At 41.7% G+C, this 24274-nt stretch overlaps 1 protein-coding gene across 4 annotated transcripts in view; it reads left to right on the top strand.

Moving 5' to 3' along the window:
- The window catches only part of PLEKHG1 (pleckstrin homology and RhoGEF domain containing G1), a 101297-nt gene that overhangs the window by 66513 nt on the left and 10510 nt on the right, over positions 1-24274 (top strand). For all 4 annotated transcript variants that reach the window (XM_028723660.2, XM_028723658.2, XM_028723661.2 and 1 more), the window contains 9 exons: positions 8471-8571; positions 12371-12440; positions 17642-17688; positions 18152-18302; positions 19858-19989; positions 21705-21887; positions 22041-22136; positions 23440-23526; positions 24120-24153. In XM_028723660.2, coding sequence (XP_028579493.2) covers positions 8471-8571; positions 12371-12440; positions 17642-17688; positions 18152-18302; positions 19858-19989; positions 21705-21887; positions 22041-22136; positions 23440-23526; positions 24120-24153 — 901 coding nt within the window. The remainder of the gene's footprint in view (positions 1-8470; positions 8572-12370; positions 12441-17641; positions 17689-18151; positions 18303-19857; positions 19990-21704; positions 21888-22040; positions 22137-23439; positions 23527-24119; positions 24154-24274) is intronic.

The following is a 24274-nucleotide window of genomic DNA, read 5'->3' as shown; positions in this document are numbered from 1 at the left end:
TATGAAATCTGTAGGACAGAGAAGCAAACACAGATTGATAGGTATATCCTCTAGCACTGCTAGACTCAGGTGTTTCATTTGCCCTGTGCTCCATGAATTGTGTGGTGGTGTTTTTAAGACAGCTTAGAAAAATTAAGACGAACCCCATTCATTCTTAACCAAGATTTTCAACTGTTTCAGAACCTGGTTTCAAAATTTGGTGAGCTCATGGCTTAGGGGTGGCTAATCTTAGAAGCTGCTGGCAGCTCCCTTTGTTCCTAACCATCCTGGCTGGGGCTGATGGGAGCTGGATCCCAGCAATGTTTGGGAGAGCCCCAGGTTAGCAATTTCTGCCATAGCCCTATTCAAGCATTAAAGGGGTGCTATGATGAGGGAGTTGGGACGCGGGTGGCACTGTGGGTTAAACCACAGAGCCTAGGACTTGCTGATAAGGTCGGCGGTTCGAATCCCCACAACGGGGTGAGCTCCTGTTGCTCGGTCCCTGCTCCTGCCAACCTAGCAGTTCGAAAGCACATCAAAGTGCAAGTAGATAAATAGGTACCACTCCGGCGGGAAGGTAAACGGTGTTTCCATGTGCTGCTCTGGTTTGCCAGAAGCATCTTAGTCATGCTGGCCACATGACCCGGAAGCTGTCTGCGTACAAACGCTGGCTCCCTTGGCCAATAAAACAAGATGAGCGCCGCAACCCCAGAGTCGGCCACGACTGGACCTAATGGTCAGGGGTCCCTTTACCTTTACCTATGATGAGGGAGAGAGTGAATGTACTCATTTCGCCCCCAGGACACTCTGAGGTGTCCCTGCCACCCAACCAAGCCACCTTCCACATGTTAGAGGGTGAGGGTCTTCAGCAAGGACCCTGCTATACTCATGGCGTACTCCTTGCTCATGCAGGGCTTTAAATACTGCAGGCTCCCCACAGGACACCCTCTGCAATGCAGAGTAGCAGTGACTGAATGGGGCATAACCTGCTAGTGCAGGAGTGAGGAAACACCAGCCTGTCAGTCAACCTTGGCCTACCATGTTGTTTCCGCACAGTGATGTCAGCCAATGGGCAGGAGAACAGGGTTTAATCCTGTATTGGCTGTATGCCCTTGAAGTGTTAGTGATGATTAACATTGATGAGCATATGATTCTTAGACATCATTACAAGTTGTGTTCCAATGAAATGTTACCGCTCAGTCTTCTTCTGTAGCTGTGATTATGTTGGTGTGAATAGGTTGCTGGTCTGGGCAGAGGATGCGCTTGGAGGTCCAGGTCAAGCACCACTGGGAAGGAGATGGCTGCATCATTCCAGATCTTTGGTGTTTTTCTGTTTCTGCCTCGGTTGGCAGAAACTCAGCAAAACTGGATCTTTGTCACACACACACACCCACCCCGGATGTACACCAATAGTCAAAAGTAACTATGCCAGTTTATTAATCCTGACCATTGGAGAATATTTCAAAGTTGCCTGTAATAGCTCAAAGCTGATTTCAACAGCTGGGTGGGATGCCACAACACAAATTGGTACGTAATTCTTCAGTAATATAAATGAATGCTCTACAGATCCTCCCTTAATCTTTTTTTTATACACTTTCTGAGTGGAAAAGACAGTTTGCTGGCACTCCTAACTGTATTGAGCTATAGAATTGCCCCAGAAGATTAACACTATTGTACTTGCTGCTCTTGTTAGCAATGAATGGATCACTCAACCAAACGGTTGGTTGGTTGACTAGCAAGCACTATTGTGTATGCAAATCAAAATAGATTAAAAAGGGTGAGAGTTAATCTGTTTCAGCTTTTGGAAATCTCTGGTTCTTTTATTAGGAAGGAAGGGAAAAGAATGTTAAATGAAATATACGGGACAACTGGTTAGCCCCACCCCCCCACCCCAGAAATTATTCCTGTAACAAAACTAAATGATGCTGCTGCTTTAGAGAAACATAAATAAACAGAGTGTAAGTTTGGTGGCAGTAGTGTTCTAATTATTTTATCTTATTGTAAGCAGGTTGCTGCTTGTAGAATTGTCAACTAGCCATTTTGCACAACTGTTTTCTTCTTGATAAGCCTGTGCAGGATGTCCCTAGAAGGGTCTAGAATACATTATGGAGACCTCCTTATGAATTACCATTGCAAAATACAAAATCTGACTTCCAAAATGTATTGCTCTTGGTTAGTGTAGCGACCCAGCTTGCCCTGGACTGAGGTTCACCCACAGTAGGATACCTTGGCAGGAATGCTTTCCAAAGAGTATCCCCATGGGTTAAATTCAAGAGATCTTTTCCTTTCCCCCACATATAATACCTGGGGTATCTGACATTGTTATGGTTATGTTTTGAACCTTTCAAGTGGATAGGGAAGTCTGGACTGGGTCAAGAAGCATGGTTTTTCTTCTCTGTAGGTAGTAAACTATGGTTTAATAGATTTTATAGATGGGATAGCATAGTTTTGCAACATGCAGAGCTATATTTCTTGTTAGAGTAACATGAAATAATGAGGCCAATGACAAATGTGACATTAAGGGTTGTTGTGTATTCTAGATGAATTGGTTTTGTGGATTCCCATCACCTCCTTAAATTTACGAAATCACCTTGAAAAGTAGGTGGAAGCGATTCAGTACTGTTCTTTTTTTTATGATTGAAAGGGTCATTAATACAGTTGTACCTCGTTTTGCGGCTGGGATCCGATTGCAGCCTGGAATAGCATTAAGCAGTTTTTGTTTGCTGCTGCAACACACTGTTGATGCATTTTAAACTTGTGGTCAAATAAGACCCCTAGATCCTTTTCACATGTACAGTGGATCCATTCCAGAGGCCCGTCCGTAACGTGAAAATCCCACAACTCAAAGCGCCACGTCTGCGCAGGTGTGTGGTGCAATTTGGCGCTTCTGCGCATGCGTGAACGGTGAAACCCAGAAGTAACCCGTTCCAGTACTTCTGGGTTGCCATGGGACACAAGACAAAAACACGCAACCTGAAGCGGACACAACATGAGGTATGACTGTACTACTGACAAGCCATGTGACCCCCATCTTATATTTGTGCAGCTGGTTCTTCCTGCCTATGTGTAGAAACTTACATTTGTCCCTATTGAAATTCAATTTGTTAGTTTGGTTATTTCAAGTGTATTTGATTTGAACCCGATTAAGCTGTCCTGATCATGGCTATTGATTTATATTGGTGTGACTGCACAGCCGTTTCAAAAATATCTGTAGTGATAAGCATTATTTTAAGGGTTTTTTCTAGCAAAACTAGCCTAGGATAACACTTTGCGTTGCTTCAGTTCTCTGCCTCCTGACATTAGCATCTCACAAGGAAATGGTTTTTTTTGCTCTTGTAACATGCTTTATTTAAATTTGAAACTTTGAAATGCTGAGGAAAGAGGCTAGCTGTATAGAAATAAAGCCTGATCTTTTGTAACCCTGCATATTTTTTCATAGAGCAGGAAAAGGCTTTTAATCTATAGTCTTCCAAAAATGCTTAAACCAAGCCCACTCTTGGACTATTTTATATATACATAGATATTGAAAAACAAAGAATTGTTTTTGTTTCCATGTCTGTGAAAGTGATCAAAATTGCCCATCTATTGCCTCTTGCTAAACCTGTTTCTCAATTCAGGTAAGCACTGTTTATATAGCAAGTGATAAATGTGTTAATAATCTAGTTAATTCCCATATTCTGTTTCTGTGGCTGAAGTGTCTTTGTTGATACAGCTTTGTTGATGTGCGAGACACAGTAATCTTTTAACAGGCTTTCTTCTCAGTGCTATGAATAGTAAATGATCTGATGTCCTCACTATTACATGGCTGAGAAAATAGCATGGGAAAGCCACAGTCCTTTTCTCACATTGATTTTTTTTTGTATGGCTTATATTATGCTTACCCACAGTGTATGCCCAAACCTTTCCTACATCTGGGGCTTACACCTATGAACTCAGACATTCCCATGTTTATCATGCTGCTTGGGCTATAGAACAGAGGTCCCTAACCTTTTGATGCCCATGGAGCATATTTGACAATCTAAGAAACTAAGAAATACCCATTTCAAAACTAGTGATGCTAAGACACTCCCCCTCACACACAGAAAAAAGGGCAAAACACCTGTGCTTCCCCCAAAAAATAAATAAAACACAAAAAGATAACATTTCTCCTTTTTCTTCTCCAGAAAGAGCAGTGAATGTTTTGCTGTAATTTCAGGGAGACAATAAGACTTGGCTCTGATAGCTTTAATAAAGATTCATAGACCATTTCATTATGACGGTTGCCAGCTATGCGATTAGGGAGTTTCCAGCCTTTTTATTATGGCTTCATATGCTTGCAGCTGCTGTGACATTGTTTGCCGCTGCAGTTTTGTTTGACCTTAAAGGGTCAAAGAATCCTTAAACAGAAAAAAACCCAGAATCTTTGTTGCATAGCTTTGATCATTTTCCTTCAGAGACTCACTGAGAGATCAAGTTTATTTCTAAATGACATTTCTGTTTCCAGGTTGAGTTTGCAGAGCTATTAAATGACCAGGCATAACATGATGCAACGATGCAACGACTGGGGACTGGGTTGTTGTTGTTGTTTTGGTTCCATCTGCTGTATTACACTTCATGATCATGCGAAAGTTGACTTGTTCCTTCTCTTGTCACACTCTTACTACAACCCTCACAACCTACTGCCTGCTAAGAGTTTTCCAACAACTTTTTTTCAGCCCCTGCCAGCTGAAAAAGTGGTTATGACTTGTAGACCCTTCCATGCACATTGCTCACCACCTCTCCATTATATACTCCTTAAGTGCTTTTGCTTGGCTGGAATTTGTCCATGAACTCTGATGAACCGTTTGCTTACTTGGATAGAGAATGGAGAGGGGTGGGTGGGTAGAAGCTAGCCTACTGTACGAAGGTAACATTTACATTAAATTCTCTGCCTTTTGCCTCTGCCCTGGACCGGCCCACCACTGACATGTGGCCCTCAGAAAGTTGTCCAGAAGGGAATGTCATCATCAAACCGTTATTGGCATCGCATACAAACATTCAAAATAAATAGGCCAGTGCGATCTTGTCACCATTTCAACAGTACAGTCATTTGCCAAAGGGAAGAAGAGGCGAGCAATCTATTTCATCTTTGTGGATCTCCAGCAAGGGCAGGACCCTGTAGCGTACTTCGGCGACAGAAAATCAGATAGAGGAACTTAGCTACTGTCTTGGTGAGCTCCTGGTCTCTCCCCTGTAATAAGAAGCGTATAACCTCTGTCTCTGGTTTCCATGTTGGAATACATACGGTAGATGGTCTAAAAATTGTTGACGGAGATCTTCATACATTTTACATTTAAGGGCCATGTGAGCTAGAGTTTCTACCAGGTGGGCATCACATGGGCAGATCCTATTTCCTTCTGCCATACCTGCAAACCTACCCCAAAGGAGGTTACAAGGATTAGAATTGAACCTAGCCAGTGAAAAAGCCCAGAAGGGATGATGGCCCTTGGGCTAAATAAGTCTTCCCTGCCAATAGGGTATAAGTTGCATCTCTCTGCAAAGCACACAGGTGTGTGGACCTGTGCACAGGTGTACTATTCAATCCTGTTCCCCAGACGTACCTGAAAGATGCACAGGGAACCCTTCTAATCAGCTGTTTGGTAGGGAAACATCCAGAGGGCCTCACGAGTAGCTCTGTATCATGTGATGTGAACTGCAGACTGAGGAAAGGGGATATTGAAGTTCTGTTAGAAGAAATAACACACTCTCCTTTAACCCTGTTGATGCAGTTATTTATTTTTTTATCCATTTCCTGCCTAGTGTTTATTGTGCAAAGTAAAGCTTTTATAATTCTCTGAAGATTATTTTGTAGTGTTATACAGTGACATTATCTTGTGGCTATCCAGATGCCGGAAGTCTGGGGAGCAGGAATCAGAATTTAGGTAGACTAGTTCAGTATTGTCACTTGCAAATACTTGTCCAAAACTATTGATGGTTGTGCCAAATATCCAACAGATAACTTGACTATCCTGCTTATAAAGCAATCATCAGGTACTTCGGCAATACAGATATTATGTATTACAATATATTGTGTGTTTCATTATGTATCATTGCAATATTGGCATCTGTATTCTCATGATATTTTAGTGTGGTTTAGTCAAAGTAGTGCCCTCCCACTATTGTTGGACTCTAACTCACATTAGCATTCACCAGCATCGCCAAGGGACAGAAATGATAGGAAAACATCACTTGCTACCTCCGCTTTTGTTCTTTTTCACATCAAACAACATTTGCTCTTACAAAAGCAAATTATGAACCACTTTAAAGTAGTAAGGTTTCTATATAAGTTTTTGTCCCTTTTTAAAAGCTGGTTGCTGTGGGTCTGTAGTTGTTGTTAGGACAGGCCCAGTTTGTTACATCTCATTCTATTGAACGCAAATATGTGTTAGAAATTACAACTGGGAATGAGCTTTTCCTGTTTTGTACTCATTTTTTCCACCCTTTTGACCCAGGTTGCAGAGTGTGTGTGTGTGGAGCAATCCTTTCTGCTTCATGAAGCCTCTTAAGTCTCTGCTCCAAGGGAAACTGTGAGTGAAAACAAAAGGTCACACACAGTTTTGGGAAGCCCCCGGGACATTGTTATAATGACTTAATGCACAAACATATTTTAAGAGAACAGATTTAATGATGAGGTCATAAGTTAATGGAGGCTGGGTGGAATGGAATGTAGAGGTGTAGATCATGTATGCCAGAATGTTTAATGTCATGGAGCTTCCTTGTTGTAAAGCCCCCGGTGTGTAGATATAAAATTGCATTTTGGTTAGGTGATGCTCTTCGGTGCTGGAAGTCAAAACCTGCTTATATGTGGACAGAACTGGTTAAGAACTCATGTTCATCTTTATGTGCTGTTCTTGGTGCTACAGTATTTTGTTTTGCTTGTTTGTTTAAATGGTCAAATTATTTAGAAAAGTAAACCTATTGTGAACATGCCCAGTGATTTTTCTCAAATAAGTTTCCCCTTTGTTTTTATCTGATTCTCTCATGTGGGTTTTGGAATTCAGTTACTATATAACAAGATCCTCATGGTGTAGCTGACATTTCCCAGAATCCCTTGAATTCGGTGCTATGGAATGTTGTGTTGCCATTGGTAAAATGCCACCACACGTTGTCTAAACCCTCAGGCTCAGGATCATGTCAGGGTTTTGTTAACATGGTTCCAGCTGTTCTCACTCTTAGTCTATTGTTTTCCTTTCTCCTGCAGAGTTTCTTTATAAATGTTATGGAAGCACACTAGGCCTTTTGTTGTTGTGTTAAATAGTAGTTTTAATGCTAGTTCACACAGGTATTTGATTATCATAATATCAGGACAACTTCGAGTTCTAACACCAATGAGAGAGCTTTGGCACTCAAAGTCTCCTGAAGCAGTATTTTTCAATGGAGTCAGTTTCCACACTAAAACCCCACTACCACCATAGATTTAAAACAATATGATGCCATTTTAAACCATCATGGCTTCCCCAAAATAATTATGGGAGCTGTAGTTGGGTATGGGTCCTGAGAGCTGTTAGGAGACCCTTATTCCTCTCTTAGAGCTGTCATTCCCAGAGATCCTCGTGAAGAGAGACTGATGGTTAAACCCAGTGCTTTTTTCTGGGGGGACACAGGGGTACGCACACCCCTAAACATTTTGTAAATCTAAGTTTGGTCTCATTGAGGAGCAGTATTTCAATATGAGTAGGGAAATGAGAGTACCCCTAAACATTTTTTTAGAGAAAAAAACATTCGTTAAACCACTCTTGATACTACAGTTCTGGAAGGGCCTGTCTGGTAACCTGCAAATCACTGTTTTAAAGTATATCTTCCCCAATTAGTTTATAACTCTCTTGCTTGTGTGACCTAAAATGTAATGTCCACAACTAAATAGCATGCAGATGAATCTTCTCTGCAATATGTTCCCAAGCACATGCAGTTTCTCATTAGTATACCAGGTGGGGGCTGCAGAAGAAGAGAGACCTTGTTCTTTATAAACTGGGAACCAGGGCGTTTATATTGCATTGTGTCTGAGAGTTTTAAAAGTGCTTTTTCAATAGCTCTGAAACATGGTAATACTTTTCCAGGTCTCCTCTTATCTGTATGAAGTGAATGTGCTTTAGTGATGATACTTTGTTTTTAAAAGAAACCCTGCTCAATATAGGAAGATGTCATTGACCTTATTGAGTAATTAATGGAGATAATTAAGCTGTCACTGTGGGTGAAATCTGAATACGTTGCAGCTTGAAAAACATGCAGTGCACAGTCTGAGCAGCAAAGCATTCAGTCTTTGGGTTTATTCCTTTGGTATTGGTGAACAGATAAGTATTGTGGTTTTCCATAATGGAAGGACTGTTCAGTGTGGCGCTACTGAAGGGATTAGTGTAATATAAAGTGAAATTGATCTGGAGCAGACTCCTCTTCCACAATTAAAGATAATTCCATTTACCGAGGAAGAAAAGAGCAGACATGTTTAAGACAACTCTTTTCATTTATTTCATAGGATTACCTTGATTGTATCACTGACCAATCCAAGCTCTCTTTGGGGATGGAGGAACGATCAGCTTTGTTTGGAAACATAAAAGATATCTACCATTTCAACAGGTGAGTAAATATTTTACTTAAATGAAAACATATCTGGGGACCACAAATCTAAGCTTTTGTTCATTCGTGCACTCCCCCCAACAGATTAAATATTAAAGTAATACTAAAATAGGGGTGGTTGGTGCTTCAGACCAAAGTCCCCCTAAAGGTATCTGAAAACAAATGCTAGCACAAGACATTTACGGGAGTTCCCACTGCCATTGGAACAAGTGCCATTGGAATAAGCCCTGCATATGAATGGGTAGGGATTGAGGCATGTTTTAAAAGAGAGGTAGAGTTGGGTATCATCCGCATACTGGTGAACACCCAGCCCAAATCACCTGAAGATATCTCTCAGTGGCTTTGAAAAGCATGAGGGAGAAGACGGAGCCCTGAGGCACCCTACAGGGGTCCGAACTCTCATCCTCCCACACCACTTTCTGGACATGGCCTAGGAAGAAGGAGTGGAACCACTGCGTAACAGTGCTCTCAGCTTCCAACCCCCGTAAATGAAGGTCAGTCGAAGGCAACCTTCTCTCACTTTGGCATCAGCCCCGAACAACTTACAGACAGCAGCCCTGAGCAAGGGAAGACCAATCTGTCAATACCTGCTGGTGAGTTTCTGTACCAGTTCTTTAGGCAGGAAGCTTTTGCTTCAGTCAGAGAGGTCCTGGGTGTTGTTTGGGGTTTTCTTTTTATTCATTTATTTGCATTTTCCTGCACTGCTTATTTTCATTGAAGGTAAGAAGAACCCTTCCATTTCTTTTTCTAATTACCTTCTAACTACCTCTAATTAGCTTTTGCAGATGAATGTCGTGGAGTCAGGGGGATAACAAGCTGAATACCCAGTCATTACTTTGTCAGATTTTGTGGTGTAGTTGAAGATAGCATAAAAGTACACATTCCTCCATAGTTGGTTCCCAAAACAGTTCAGTTGTGCACATGCACTTGTTCTCCCACAAATACTACCCTTCTAGTCCAGAGATTAAACACCTGACGATGTAGCTTTGTATTGCAATAGTGCTCCATGTTCATATTTAGCTTATGTAATTAAAGAGCGATGGAATACAGGGTCAAAGATCTAATATGGGCTTTAGTGTAAAGTGCTGCTGGCATAGATAACTGTTATCTTGCATCAAGAGTTGGCCGGCATAGGGTTCTGCCCCTTCTTTTTAAATGTATGCCCCTTTTAAAAACATTTTATGTAGTCATTTCTGCAGACATGCAATATTGAACGATTTCTCCACTTTGACCTATTGGCTTCTTGTCAAGAAAAGCCTTTGCTAAGTAGTGCCAGGCAATGCATACAAACATGAAATTTAAATCAAAAGATAAAGACGTGTAAAAGAATGGCCCTCTAAGTGGTTTTGGCTGCTACACTTTTTACTACATTTCTCTCTCTTTTTCAGTTTTTGGCAGCCTGAAGTTCACTAGGCACAGCACAGACTTGTCAGGGCATTTGAAAAATGACAGTCAGCTTTGGATTATTAATTCTTTGAAGCCACTTGCTATTCTTCATTTGTAAAATTTAACATTCTGCATGGACCGGGAGAAAAGGAGGGATTCCCTCCCTTTACTATTCTGTAATGTCTTGATCCTACTGAGATGCAAGGACCTAATAATATTTTTACAAACAGCCCCCCTCCCCAATACTATGCAACTCTTTCAGGAAAGGGTAATTGTAAGCAGGAACAGGAAGTACAGAGCTGTGGGCACCAAGGACAGGGATTAAATAGGCCATGACTTAAAAGAAATGTGGGAACGAGAACATAGCCAATGAGACAAAGTGTGAAGGGATGCCGGGAACCCACTCAAATGAGATGATCAAGGCTACAGGGAACCAGGCAGAGGGCCTTTTCGGTAGTGGCGCCCGCCCTGTGGAACACCCTCCCATCAGATGTCAAAACGATAAACAACTACCTGACATTCAGAAGACATCTTAAGGCAGCCCTGTTCAGGGAAGTTTTTAATGTATGATATTTTAGTGTTTTTTGGTTTCTATGGAAGCCGCCCAGAGTGGCTGGGGAAACCCAGCCAGATGGGCGGGGTACAAATAATAAATTATTATTATTATTATAACTAGCCAAGATGCCCCTTGGCACAACTGTACTGACCTTTTAAGTTAATGCCCAGAATTTACCCATTTTCCTCCTCTTGTAAAGAACATAATGTGAGGTAGGTTCCTCACTGGAGTTGCTGGTTGACATTATTTTACAACCAAAAGCAGCATTCCCCGTTATAAGCTGCTGTGTAGCTGTGTGAATGCTTGCCATTCCCTGTCTCACTGGGATGAATCTGCCATTCATCTCCTAGCCAATATACAGCAACTTGCCCATTGTATGCAACCTGCATACAATAACACCTGGGTTGTTTTCACAGTTACCTGGGGGTTGGTGGAATGTATTTCTGAGTAACCATGGTTAGGATCACATGCCGAAGCTTAGGCTAAATATGATACACAGAGACATATGCTTCTTTCTTCCACAGTCAAATCAAAACAGTTGGGGTGGAGATAAAGCACAACTGTGTGCACTGTGTTAGTCTGTTCTGGATGTTGCAAGCCTATGCCTGCTCCGTAGCAACAACCTCACTGATCTCAAAGGGCCTGCTAAGTCAAATGCAAAGAATCAGGTTTGTAACTGTAAGTTCAGTTACTGATGGATGCTTTTGATATTTCCTCCCCAACAGCAGACGAATGAGACTGTGGCAATCCTGATTATCTTTGGTGCCTCTAAATCTGCTGTAAAGCTTATAAACTTACCCTGCTAATTATTCACTCAGTTTTGTTTAAAAATAAGCATGCATCCACTTACAGAACAATTAATGTCAAAATCTATTTGGCTACCAGCGTGTCAAAAGTTAAAAGAACAGCTCGCACGTGAGAGCCTGCTTATGAACACAACAGGGCAGGGTTGTTTGAGCGTATGGCCTAGTGCAAGGAACCATTTTATACTTTGCTGTCTCTCTTCCACCTTTCCTAAGTAGTGTAAGCAGTGCAATGACTTATGTTTTTTCTCCTCGTTGTGATTCAAGGGTTTTTGTACATAATTGAGAAGGGAGTAGCAACCAAAGTGGCTAGAGAGAGAATCCTTCCTCAATAGGAGAGGGAGAGATAGGCATGTGGCCCCGTAATATACAGCAGCACTATGGGTGCTACGTGCATGGATCACTGTCCTTGTGTTTGTGTTTCTCCTTAGCCACATCTCTCCGAGCCACACATCTCGCTTAGGCATACGCAGGCTCCGCACTGCCCAAATGGTCCACCCGCTGCCTACCCCCCCCCCCCCCGCTGTAGTGCGGCTGAGTGGGAGGAGGCAGGCAGACTCCGGAGGCCCCGCAGTGTGCCTCACCCTCACCCCGCCCCTATGGGTGGCTCCCCCTGCCCCTAGGCTCCCGAGCTGCTTCCTCCGCTGCTGTGGAGGTGCGCAAGTTCCATGCTCCCACTTTCTTGTAGTCAGAAAGTACAGAAAAGAACTGGCTGTCTTTTAATGAAAGACAGAACTGGTGGTAGCGGCAAGAGTACAAGCAAAATGGTGAAGGCATGTTGGGCAAACGAAGGCAAATGCTGCATAATTTATTGATAGGGTAAGAATAAAGGAAGTGTTAGAATATTAGTAACCCCAATAACTAATGAGGACTTAGCCCTATAGCAAGACATAATATTAACCAGGCTACTTTATTTCAAATATTATGTCAAGTGCAATGCTAATTTTGATTGTAGCTGGTATATATCAGTGTGTGGTTCTCCATATTTTTATTTTAAAAATGCAATCTTTCTTTCTTTCTTTCTTTCTTTCTTTCTTTCTTTCTTTCTTTCTAGTGAACTTCTGCAAGATTTGGAAAATTGTGAAAATGATCCTGTAGCTATAGCAGAATGTTTTGTTTCTAAGGTGAGTAATACTAAGGTGATATTGATCTGAGCTATAGCATATTACAGCCTCTTTGAATATAAAACTCAGGATGATTCAGTCAGTTCCCAAATGTCTGCAATTGAGTTAGCTGTGTAGTAAAGTTTTTCAAAGTTAAAAGAAATATTTTTTTTATGGACATTAAAATATATTATTTCCTTCCCTCCCTAAATATTTCTGAACAGATCAAGAACTAAGAAAACATTTTGAGACCATTTCCTTTTTCCTCACAGATCACTACCAGGACAGACTTATTGAAATGATTAAGAGCTGTGCAATTGTACATCTGTGTCTTTTGCTACAGCTTTGCTAAATTCCTGTATATTATTACATTTAAAGGAAGAAAAGCAAATGTGACTCATCTCTTTGGGCTAAAGCTATATTTATCATCTTTAATATTTTCAATATTTTCTTCTAGAACTGTCATAAAATAGACTGAGAACACATTTGTCAAAAGGATTTTTTTTTAAAAAATCCATAGTTGCATGCCGTATTTGTTAGTAATTCAAATTATTGTGGTGTGTGACGTAATCTCACATTTGCTATGAAACTCTGGTATAAGAAACCTTTTTGAGTAAACAGGAAGAAATTAGGTTCCCATATAAAGAAATACCTCTAATGCCCCTCTTCCCCACATCCTTGAAGTGGCAATGGAGAGTGGGAATTTCTCTCAAGACATGGGGACTGCTTGTACATTTCTGTTATTTCATATATGGTATCCCATGGTATGAGTAATGAGTTGCCTGAGTGATTTTGTTAACACTTTTTTTTTTTTGCAAAGACTACACATAATTATCCATCTCCTATAATTCATATCTGATTATCCAATGTGCTATGTGGACTGGAAACCACATTCTGCTTCAGAGAATGGTGGATGAAGTCACCAGTATTCTACAGTATTCTATTCTCAGCTGTTTCTTGTATTTGGCGTAGGATTTATTCTTTTACCATGACTGCTAATGTTTTATATTATGGATGTGAGTGGCGCTGTGGTCTAAACCACAGAGCCTAGGACTTGCCGATCAGAAGGTCAGCGGTTCGAATCCCTGCGATGGAGTGAGCTCCCGTTACTCTGTCCCAGCTCCTGCCAACCTAGCAGTTCGAAAGCACACCGCTGCAAGTAGATAAATAGGTATTGCTGTGGCAGGAAGGTAAATGGCGTTTCCGTGCTCTCTGGTTTCCGTCATGGTGTTCCGTTGTGCCAGAAGCGGTTTAGTCATGCTGGCCACATGATCCGGAAAGCTGTCTGTGGACAAATGCTGGCTCCCTTGTCCTGAGAGTGAGATGAGTACCGCAACTCCATAGTCGCCTTTGACTGGGGTCCTTCAACATTAGATAGATAGATAGATAGATAGATAGATAGATAGATAGATAGATATTGATAGATAGATAGATGATAGATAGATAGATAGATAGATGATAGATAGATGATAGATAGATAGATAGATAGATGATAGATAGATAGATAGATAGATAGATAGATAGATAGATAGATAGATAGTAATAGCATTCCATTTCATCTGGGTGAAATGAGTTCTATGGTTCCTGACATGATCTGTAGGTACATAGGGTGATCCTTAGCTGAAGCTGAACAGGTCAAGGTCTGATCAGGACCAAGGTGCAGCTACATAATTTTAGACCCTGTACTTAATGTCCTTATGGGGTTCTGCTTTACGCTGCCATGTTGCAACATCAGCTGTGAAACACATAGGTAACACTTCTTTTATTCTTGCCTCTTCCACCTGATTCAGCCATGCCATAGTTTACAATTGCAGCTGGTTAGGATGAAGAAGTAGAAAATAGGAATTGAGGTCAGCAACCCTAAGAGTCTGGCACCTAAGGAAGGTCAGCACGGGTTAGGTTAGAAAGGACAGTCTAGGAAACTTGGAAGTTCCCCTCTCTAACTACTTTTCCCCATGCATTAAGTCTTGGCATACAGTGGTACCTTGGGTTACATACGCTTCAGGTTACAGACTCCGCTAACCCAGAAATAGTACCTCAGGTTAAGAACTTTGCTTCAGGTTGAGAACAGAAATTGTGCTCCAGCAGCGCAGCAGCAGCAGCAGTAGCTAAAGTGCCCCAGTAGCTAAAGTGGTGCTTCAGCTTAAGAACAGTTTCAAGTCAAGAACAGACCTCTGGAACGAATTAAGTACTTAACCCGAGGTACCACTGTAATTCAAGACTTTATGTCCTAGTCAGATCAGGAAGTTTACTTTCTTGGGTGGTGGTGGGACTTGGCCAGAGCTCTCCTTAAAGGTAAAGGGACCCCTGACCAGAGCTCTCCTTACTGTGTTGCAAATATACTGACAAATGCCAGTTAGTTTTGAAACTTGAAGCTCTGCAGGGTAAATGTTTTCAGTTCAGTCTGGATTTTGCTTCAGGTTTCAAGTGACAAATGCATTATTGCCTTTCAGAAGAATTGTACTGTACTTATTTTCTTCAATGTGGATACGGTTAGTTTTCTTGGCTTTGTCACTGGAACATCCTTTTCTTTCTTCTTATCAGCTGTGGTTGGCTGAGGCATTTGAACTAACAGTACTGTGCTTTAAGAGAGGCAAATGTCCAAACTTTTGACTCTGGTCCATGGGCTTTATGTCTTTTAGCTTCAGAAATAAGAAAGTACAGTTTTGTCCCTTCAGCTGGTCATCAGAAGGGGAAAGTTTAAGGCAGTTGTGAGCTGGCTGCATCTGTTTCGCATCCTCCCCTCTCCTGTTCACCCCCCCCCCCCCTTTTATTTTTTTTACGAGAGATTTTATTCGTCATGTTAAACTTCACACAGTAGAATCATCTGGAAATATATATTTACGTCTAAAAATAAAATATACACAGATTTCTATGTTTTAAGTATTGCATGATGTTAACACTTTCATGGTCTGCAGTATTTATGGCTCTCTGCTGGCCATGTTTCTAAGCTCTTGCTGAACATCAAAGGATCTTGCTACAGGTTCAGGAATACATTACAGTGGTACCTCGGATTAAGAACTTAATTAATTCTGGAGGTCTGTTCTTAACCTGAAACTGTTCTTAACCTGAGGTACCACTTTAGCTAATGGGGACTCCCGCTGCCGCTGCTGCGCAATTTCTGTTCTCATCCTGAAGCAAAGTTCTTAACTCGAGGTACTATTTCTGGGTTAGCGGAGTCTGTAACCTGAAGCGTCTGTAACCTGAAGCATCTGTAACCCGAGGTACCACAGTATAGTAATGCAAACTAGAACTGCAGGTTTGATGGAACTTAGAAGGGTCTCAACACACAGCCTATCCTCCCCCCAACTCATAACGTTATGATTTAATAACTATGAAATCTAAGCACAGTTATTGTAAGCTAGACTGCTATTTTCTGCTTTTTCATACTTTCTTCCTTTTTAAATTCATATTTACAGTTTGGGTATAATTTTAATATTGAATTCTGCATTTGAGAAGCCATTGGTAGGCCCCTGCCCCATTACATGTGATAACTAGAAGGTGACTGGATTTCACCAGTGAATTACAGACTGTAACGTCTCTGCTGCAGATTGTGGTTTCACTTGATTACTAGTTATTTGTAGGTGCAGGTTTCCGCTATAGCTGGAGTTGTTTTTAAAAGCGTGTGCATGTCATAGGCTGTGATGCAAGCTTATTGTGTGTCATGCCAGTGAAGATAGCTGTAAGTCTTCCCATTTTAAATAAAAGATAAAATATCAGCAGAGGCTCAGCTGTAATCTTCCATAATTATTGGGTGGATTGTCACTGGATTGCATTTTAAGCAGGATAAGGAGTTTTTACTAATCCTAAAAGGAAAAAAGGCAGATAGCTTATGTTTTACCACACACTTATCATGCACTTTATCACAAACTGTGAAACACTACAGAAATCCTTATCACCATCCCCCAATTAAGACAAGACTGAGCAACAGGTGACCAGCTTCAAGTATCTACTGCACTAAACGAAACAAGGTGTGAACTGGAGGCTCATGAGTAAAGCAAATTGCATTTATGACAGCCCTTTCCCTCAGCTGTGACGATGAAATGGGCTAGCTGTAACTGCAGTCCTCTTATTTGCATGTTAGAACTTGCATGTGAATGTATGTTGAAGTTAAAGGTAAAGAACCCCTGACAGTTTTAAGTCCAGTCACAGATAACTCTGGGGTTGCGGCACTCATCTCGCTTTACATGCCGAGGGAGCCAGCGTTTGTCCGCAGACAGTTTTTCCGGGTCATGTGGCCAACATGACTAAGCCGCTTCCGGCAAAACCAGAGCAGTGCACGGAAATGCCATTTACCTTCCCGCCGGAGCAGTACCTATTTATCTACTTGCAGTTTGATGTGCTTTTGAACTGCTAGGTTGGCAGGAGCAGGGACCGAGCAACGGGAGCTCAACCGGTCGTGGGGATTCGAACCGCCAACCTTCTGATTGGCAAGCCCAAGAGGCTCAGTGGTTTAGACCAGGCTTCCTCAATCTTGGCCCTCCAGATGTTTTGAGACTACAGTTCCCATCATCCCTGACCACTGGTCCTGCTAGCTAGGGATCATGGGAGTTGTAGGCCAAAAACATCTGGTGGGCCGAGGTTGAGGAAGCCTGATTTAGACCACAGCACCATCCGCATCCCATGTTAAAGTTGGTGCAGAGCAAAATGGTTTGCATGAAATAGACCTTACGAACTGCTGAAATTACAGAATTAGACTGTTTTTGTTTTGTTCTTGAGTCTTCAGGAGCTGCTCCTTGTGTTTGGAACTATGTGAAAAGTGCATTAGGTGCGGAATGGGAAATCCTGTTCCCTATTCCTGAAGATTATACAGGGGGGAAACCCCAAATGGTGGCATTGTATGTACACTTTCAAATAAGCTTCTGTATAGCACCAATACTTGCCTGTAGCAAATAAGAAATGGCTGCAGGGGAAATTGGCACAAGTCAGCTTTGTTGGTTCATTTTAGATCACACATTTATTTCATTTAAAAAGTAATAAAAGCATCAACAATAAAAACTTACTTTAAAATCAGTTTCCAATCCAATTCACATGCAGACTGGAATAAAGCTAATGAACTACATGCCTATCAATAGGGAAGAGTTTTTTTTTTTTTTGTTTTTTTTTTGTAATAGGTTGGGATTTTTTTAGTGCTTTCAAATAAGTGTTGGTTTCAGAATTTCTAGGGAGCGGTAATAAAATCAGTATACTAAATCAGCTTCCCCCCTTTTCCTTATATTCAGAGTGAAGAGTTCCACATATACACACAGTATTGCACCAATTATCCAAGGTAGGATTACCTTATTTTTGTGCTCTTTCCCTTTTATCATTTGAAAGGTGGTGAATAGAGAATGTGACCCTAATGCTTCAGACTAACATTTAATCCGAACGGTATGCTTTACTGTTTGTGGATTATATTAGTAAGGCAAAGAGGATGAATGCTTCCTTGCCCGTTAGAAAATGCAAGCAAGTAATTGTATGCTTATTTTAATTATGTTGCATGGTAATCAGTTATTCTGAAAGTAGGATGCTAAGACTTGTTACTTGTGTGGCATGCATGCATGGCAATCGCAAGTTTGTAAACTTCACATAACACTCCTGTTTATCTTGCACAAGAAATGCATAATGCTTGAAGTTGATCCTAAGCAGGCAGTCACTTGTAGGACCTATCATGCACCCAAAGCTGTGGAATTCTGTATAATATAGGATAAAAATAATAATAATTCTGAGAGCTTTATTGATTTGTTTTACAGGTCAGTGGCTGTACTTACCGAATGCATGAGGAACAAGTCCCTGGCCAAGTTTTTCAGAGAGAGACAAGAAGCTTTACAACATTCTCTGCCTTTAGGATCTTACCTCTTAAAACCTGTTCAGCGGATACTCAAGTATCACCTTCTTTTGCATGTACGTTGTCATTTTAAGTGCCTCCTCTTCGGATAGTCAATGGGAACCTGGCATGGGGTGGCAGTCCAGATCAGCGGTGTGTTTCACATTGGGCCCTGCAGTTGCTCTTTATTCAAAATTAAAGTGCCTAGTTTGAAGGAGGCCTGCTGAAGAGTGCAAATAATATAATGTGTAGCTAGGCTTTTGTGCTGCAGTCAAAAAACAAGCAAGCACAAACTTTCTGATGAAAGGACATATGCCTGAAAGAAGTACTGTAACCTAGCCTTCACCCTGACATGCTAGGCTTCTGCAGATGTTGAATTTTCAACCCTTCCTGCCCCTTTCTCCATTTTTCTCCCCTCCTGTGCTCATCAAACAGCTTCTTCCCTGATGCTGCAGCTTCTTCAGAAAACATGCAGTACAGACCTATACATATTTTCATAAAAAGAGTGCAGTGCAGTCCTGTACATCTTTACATACTGTGCTCATTGGGGCTCTTGCACTAGCTGGTGTGTTTAAAAGTGCCGTTTCAATTCCAGACAAGGGCAGCTGGTGAGGAGGGTGGGCCTGTATGAAGTCATCTAAGCCCAACAAAAAGGGTTTCCCCCGCTTTTTTGCATGCATGCATGGTGGTAGAGAAAGTACATTTCCTGCTTGGCAGGGGGTTGGACTCGATGGCCCTTGTGGTCTCTTCCAACTCTATGATTCTATGATACATATCTCTTCCTTTCTTTCCCATGATTTTAACAACATTTTCAGAAATCTGGTTTCTTTTTAATGGTTATCATGTGCTTTCAGTTAGGAGATTATACCCGTAACTACATTTCAGAGTCCAGAAATTTTAATTTGTAGTGTCTGCCTAAGTCTAATGCTCAGATGTAATTATCAAACTGAGGTTCTGTAGCCAAAAATTGGAGGCAAGAAAGCATATTGAATGACTGACTCATTTCTCTTATTGAATGCTAATAAATTCTGCTTAGGTAGCTGCTACTATAATGCAGCAGAGTAATGCCGTTGCTGTAAGGATGCCTATATTACTTATGGCTCATGAAATCAAACACAATCCCCCAGCCATTTAGGGCAGCCCATCAAAGGCTCAGCAAGCCGCCTATTTTTTGCAGCTTGTTGGAGACTTCAAAAATGGCCAGAATGTCACACACCTGGTATGCCACAATACGTATCTGGTGGGCTTGATCAGTCACAAATTGTATGGGCTTGCTGTTAGCAGAGGATATGCCAGTCTCATCCAACTTTTCTATCTCCATCCCAGTATAACACAGTGCCTTTACTGGAATCCTGGAATCAAGAGGGGTTTGGAAAAAGGGAAAAGACACATATACAATGGAGGTGGCTATCAGTGGGAAAATGGGGCTGAAGGAAAATCTCCCGCATGCAGGATAAGGGGTTCTGTGCTGCATATTTTATAGACCAGGGAACTCTGCTGTAGAGACAAAAGACGTGAGCTGCAGTTGGGAGGGGCTAAGTGTCAGATTATTAACCGTAGTTTACCATCAAAACATTTTTGCAGACCTCTAGGAGTTGTAAATAGTTCCCTCTTCATTGGCTTATTTACTAGGAGATAGAAAACCACCTTGACAAGGACACTGAAGGTTATGATGTGGTTTTAGAAGCCATAGATACGATGCAGAGAGTGGCGTGGCATATTAACGACATGAAGAGGAAACATGAACATGCTGTCAGGCTGCAGGTGGGTTGACAAGTTTTCCATATTAGTCGTTTTTATCTGGTTTTTGGTTTATGTAGATTGGGCACCAGCATTCTAAATGGCTATGGTTTTGCTTTCCTGTGCATGCTAACAATAACAACATCTTTTCATATATGTTGAATTTGATCTTCCTATATTTTAAAGCATCACACTCAACCATGGCAACTCCCAATTAATATTGGGAGATGTGTTATCTGTTACATGTGAAAGTACCTTCAAAGTGTGCTTGAGAGGTTCTTCTGAAATCTGTGTCTGTGGAATGTACAAAAGACACAATTGTGCTTGCAAGCTTTCTTTGGAGAGATCAGAACCCAAATGTAGATCTTCCTTCTCTGTCAGAAGATGAAGTTTTGCTTGTACACCCACCCAGGTTCTTTGCAGTCAGTGATTCATTTGTAGTCTTAAAAACTTGTTCACATGGCTTATGACTGCCCAAAACATCTCACAAATGCATATTCCAAACCATATGCAAACTTACAGTAGGTTAACAGGAAGTATACAATTGCAGGCTGCCTGGAAAAGTAGCTAGTACTTTCCACTTCTTGTGTACTTCAAAGACCCTTTGATCACCTAAGTTGTTTCTCACATATTGCACCATTATAAAACACCCTCCCTTTCTTCCTATTCTTTTCCATATAGTGGCCCATCTATCCCTCTAATGTCCAACCTTATGGCTTGCTAAGAACTCTCCTTGTGCCAGCCTTCTCTCATGCATCTTCTCTAGGGCAGTGTTTCCCAACCTTTTTTGGGCAAAGGCACACGGAGGTAGGCTGGTGTGCCGTGGGAGGGAGGCGGGCGACTCGGGCGGCGAGAGGCGGGGTGGCGGCGGCGAGCACACGCGGGGCGGCGAGCGAGCTCCCTCCCACATCCCATCGCCGCTCGCTCCAGTAGGCCGGCCGAAGCGAGCGGCGATGGGATGTGGGAGGGAGCTCGCTCGCCGCCCCGCGTGTGCTCGCCGCCGCCGCCCCGCCTCTCGCCACCCGAGTCGCCCGCCTCCCTCCCACGGAACACAAGGCAACGTGTGTGCCGCGGAACACCGGTTGGGAAACACTGCTCTAGGGGACCGTGTATGATAATCAGACAACAGTGCAGTGCAAATTGGCTGCGTGTCATAAAATACACATCTGCCAACTCTGACATTTAGAAATAGATTTCTGTTTGCCTATCATATGACAAATGCCTGTATGCCGCAACGTACCGTGAGACAGCTGTAGTATTTCTGTTCATGTAGAACAGGAGAGGCAAACTCTCTGTCTGGGGACCTGATCCACACACATCCATGCAAATGGTCCTAAGCTGCATTAGGGTTCTGAAAACACATGGAGGCCTGCCTCCTGGTCTAAGGACCAGTTTTGCATCACAATTCCTGTGGTGGTTCTGCTGCCATTTCTGCTGCCCTGAGCTCTTCCTGTATGTGTGGTGGTGCATATGTGTGTATGAGGGAGAGCAAATGTGAAATGGTTATACCCACTTTGGCCATGCCCACTGCTAGGGTGTGGCCCTTGAAAGGTAGGTCAACAGAGAATGTGGCCCTTGGTTAGTCATCCCTGAGGTAGAAGCAATGCTTTTTCACACTGTTGACTAGAGAAGAGGAACATGATAGTGGCTTCATTACACAGCACTTGCCATGTGATATTTCCCAACGTTGTGTTTTTAAAGTGTTTGCTTCATTATCCCACCCTCCTCCCTTTTTTCAGGAGATACAAAGCTTACTCACTAACTGGAAGGGACCGGACCTTGCTAGTTACGGCGAGTTGGTTTTGGAAGGAACATTCCGCATCCAGAGAGCCAAAAATGAGCGCACTCTGTTCCTCTTTGACAAGCTGCTGCTCATTACGAAGAAGAGGGAAGAGACTTTCACCTACAAAGCTCATATCTTGGTAGGTCTGTTTGTACTTGCAGGAGGAGGAGGAGGGAACAAGCAGCCCAAGGGCTGCAAAGGAGAGGAAATGGTCTATTTCAAAATGTCCAAAATATAAATACCCATTCTGTGCACAAGATCTTCCTCTGACAAGCCTTTCTCTGTGTTGCAGTGTGGCAATCTCATGCTAGTGGAAGTCATACCAAAGGAGCCTCTGAGTTTTAGTGTCTTCCATTACAAAAATCCCAAGATGCAACATACTGTTCAGGTATTTAAAAGCCATAACATACTGAATGCATTCTGAAACATGTTATTAAGGATATAATTTTCCTGATTTGTATCCTATGTATTGTAACTGAAGTTTGCACCATGTAAATAGTATTTCACTTCCAGGTTTGTGCAGGAAAACCAGGCCCTATTTCCTATGATCTCATTCTATCCAATTGCCCCCTTCCTTTTAGTGAGCAATACAATCCCAAATTAATGCACTCATGCAGTGGGAACAGGAACTGCTTTTAATACCCTAAGGGGCAAACTGGACATGCACTTTAAAATGTTGCTCCAATGGGGAATTTTTCCTAAGGTTGGGAGAGAGGAATGGTTTTCATTAGGATCTCTATGATCTTCCATCCAGCTGGGCTCCCTAGCCCCTGTAATTAATGAAGGAAAAAACAAAAGATGTAACTGCATTCTACCTATTTAAGTGCACATCTAGTTTGGCCCTCAGCTTCTGTTTCATCTTTGCACTTTGAGAATTAGACAAGTATTAGACATGTCTGCCTGAAACCCTTTATTTCACTGAATTTTGAACAGTATGCCTCAATTCTGATCTTGGTTAATTCTTGGAGGAAGAAACCACAGGTCAATTTTAGAAAAGTATAGTGAGGTCAATGAACATTACTGTGACTTGGAAAATAAAATGACTAATGGGATGGGTTTTGTGGGTGAATAGATACATATATATATATAGAAACAGTGCCTGCTTCCCATTCTAGCAGATCTCTTCAGGAACAAGCAACCCAGCCTGTGCTGCACCACACAGCGTGTTATACTGGTTATGCAGAAGTAATTCTTATCCTGCCCAAACCACTAATCTGCACAGGAGCAACATGATAACCTCATAGAGGGGGAAAGACAAGGAACTAGGGCATGCAGACACACAAGGCACTATTACAGCCTGTGGTGTTCAGCTTTGCTGTCTCATCATTTTCATGTTAGTTACCAATTGTGTTAAATAATTAAATTTGGTTTTATAAATTGTTGTCAGCTACCAGACATAGAATAATATTCAGAAATATACTAAAAGCATTTTATTCTGATGGCCATAGAAGGATGTAGTGGAGCCAAGACATGACTCTCTCAGATGTTGCTGAACTCTCGGCCCCCTTCAGGCAGCATGGCTAGAGATGATGGGGATGGCAACAGATTCCACATCTCTCCCCTATCCCATCCACTGGAAGTCAGAGCCTTCTTCACGCTCAACCCTTGACTCTGCTAAACTTATTGTCTGGTGTTACCTACACTCCTTCATGTCTAGCTATAACTCATTGCATTCTTGCAACTTGTAACAGGCCAAATCACAGCAAGATAAGCGCCTTTGGATTCTTCACTTGAAGAGATTAATTCTTGAAAACCACCCTGCCAAAATCCCAGCTAAGGTAAAACATTAACAACTGCCTTATTTGTTTCCTTTTTTTGGTATTTCTATTGGTTGATTGATTGACTGATTGATTGATTGAATTTATATACTGCCCTATATACGGAGGTCTCAGGGCAGTTCACAGAACAAAATCAAAATATAAAACCACAAAATATATAATCAAAGTAGAAACAACAACCCAATAACACCCTCACACATTTTTTATTATTATTGTTGTTATTATTATTATTATTATTATTAATGCATAGGATGTCTATCAAATCAACCAAAGGCCTGATTAAAAAATGAACTTTTTTGCTTGGTGCCTTTTTAAGAGTGTGGATATGTTAAAAATAAAATATGTGTATTTTAGTCTTCTGTGACAGATGCATCTGGGTAGCCACATTATGATAACAGCATGTGAATTGCATTCCACCAAGTTCACTTGAATCAGGACAGTTTTGAAACCAATGTTGCCGTTCAGGTTTTAGAAGGTTTGGTGTGGTGGTGCACCAGCCAAGGACCCAGAGTCTGGGGGAAGGACTATTGCTGCCCTGAGGTATTAAGCAAGTTCACATGGTTTATGCAAAATATTTGTTTTTGTTTTTTCAGGCCAAGCAAGCAATTCTTGAAATGGATGCTATCTGTAAGTATATTTGCATATAACTATTCATTTGCATATTTTTTTTAAATAAAAAATCTCTGGAAAATATGTAATAGACAACTGGATGCATTAATCTTAGCTGTCACAATGTTTTCTGGTTCTG

The sequence above is a fragment of the Podarcis muralis genome, chromosome 3, assembly GCF_964188315.1.
Source record: "Podarcis muralis chromosome 3, rPodMur119.hap1.1, whole genome shotgun sequence".
In the NCBI taxonomy this organism is placed as follows: domain Eukaryota; kingdom Metazoa; phylum Chordata; class Lepidosauria; order Squamata; family Lacertidae; genus Podarcis; species Podarcis muralis.
Note: the sequence above shows the minus strand (reverse complement) of the source record. Positions and strands in the feature narration are given on the sequence as shown.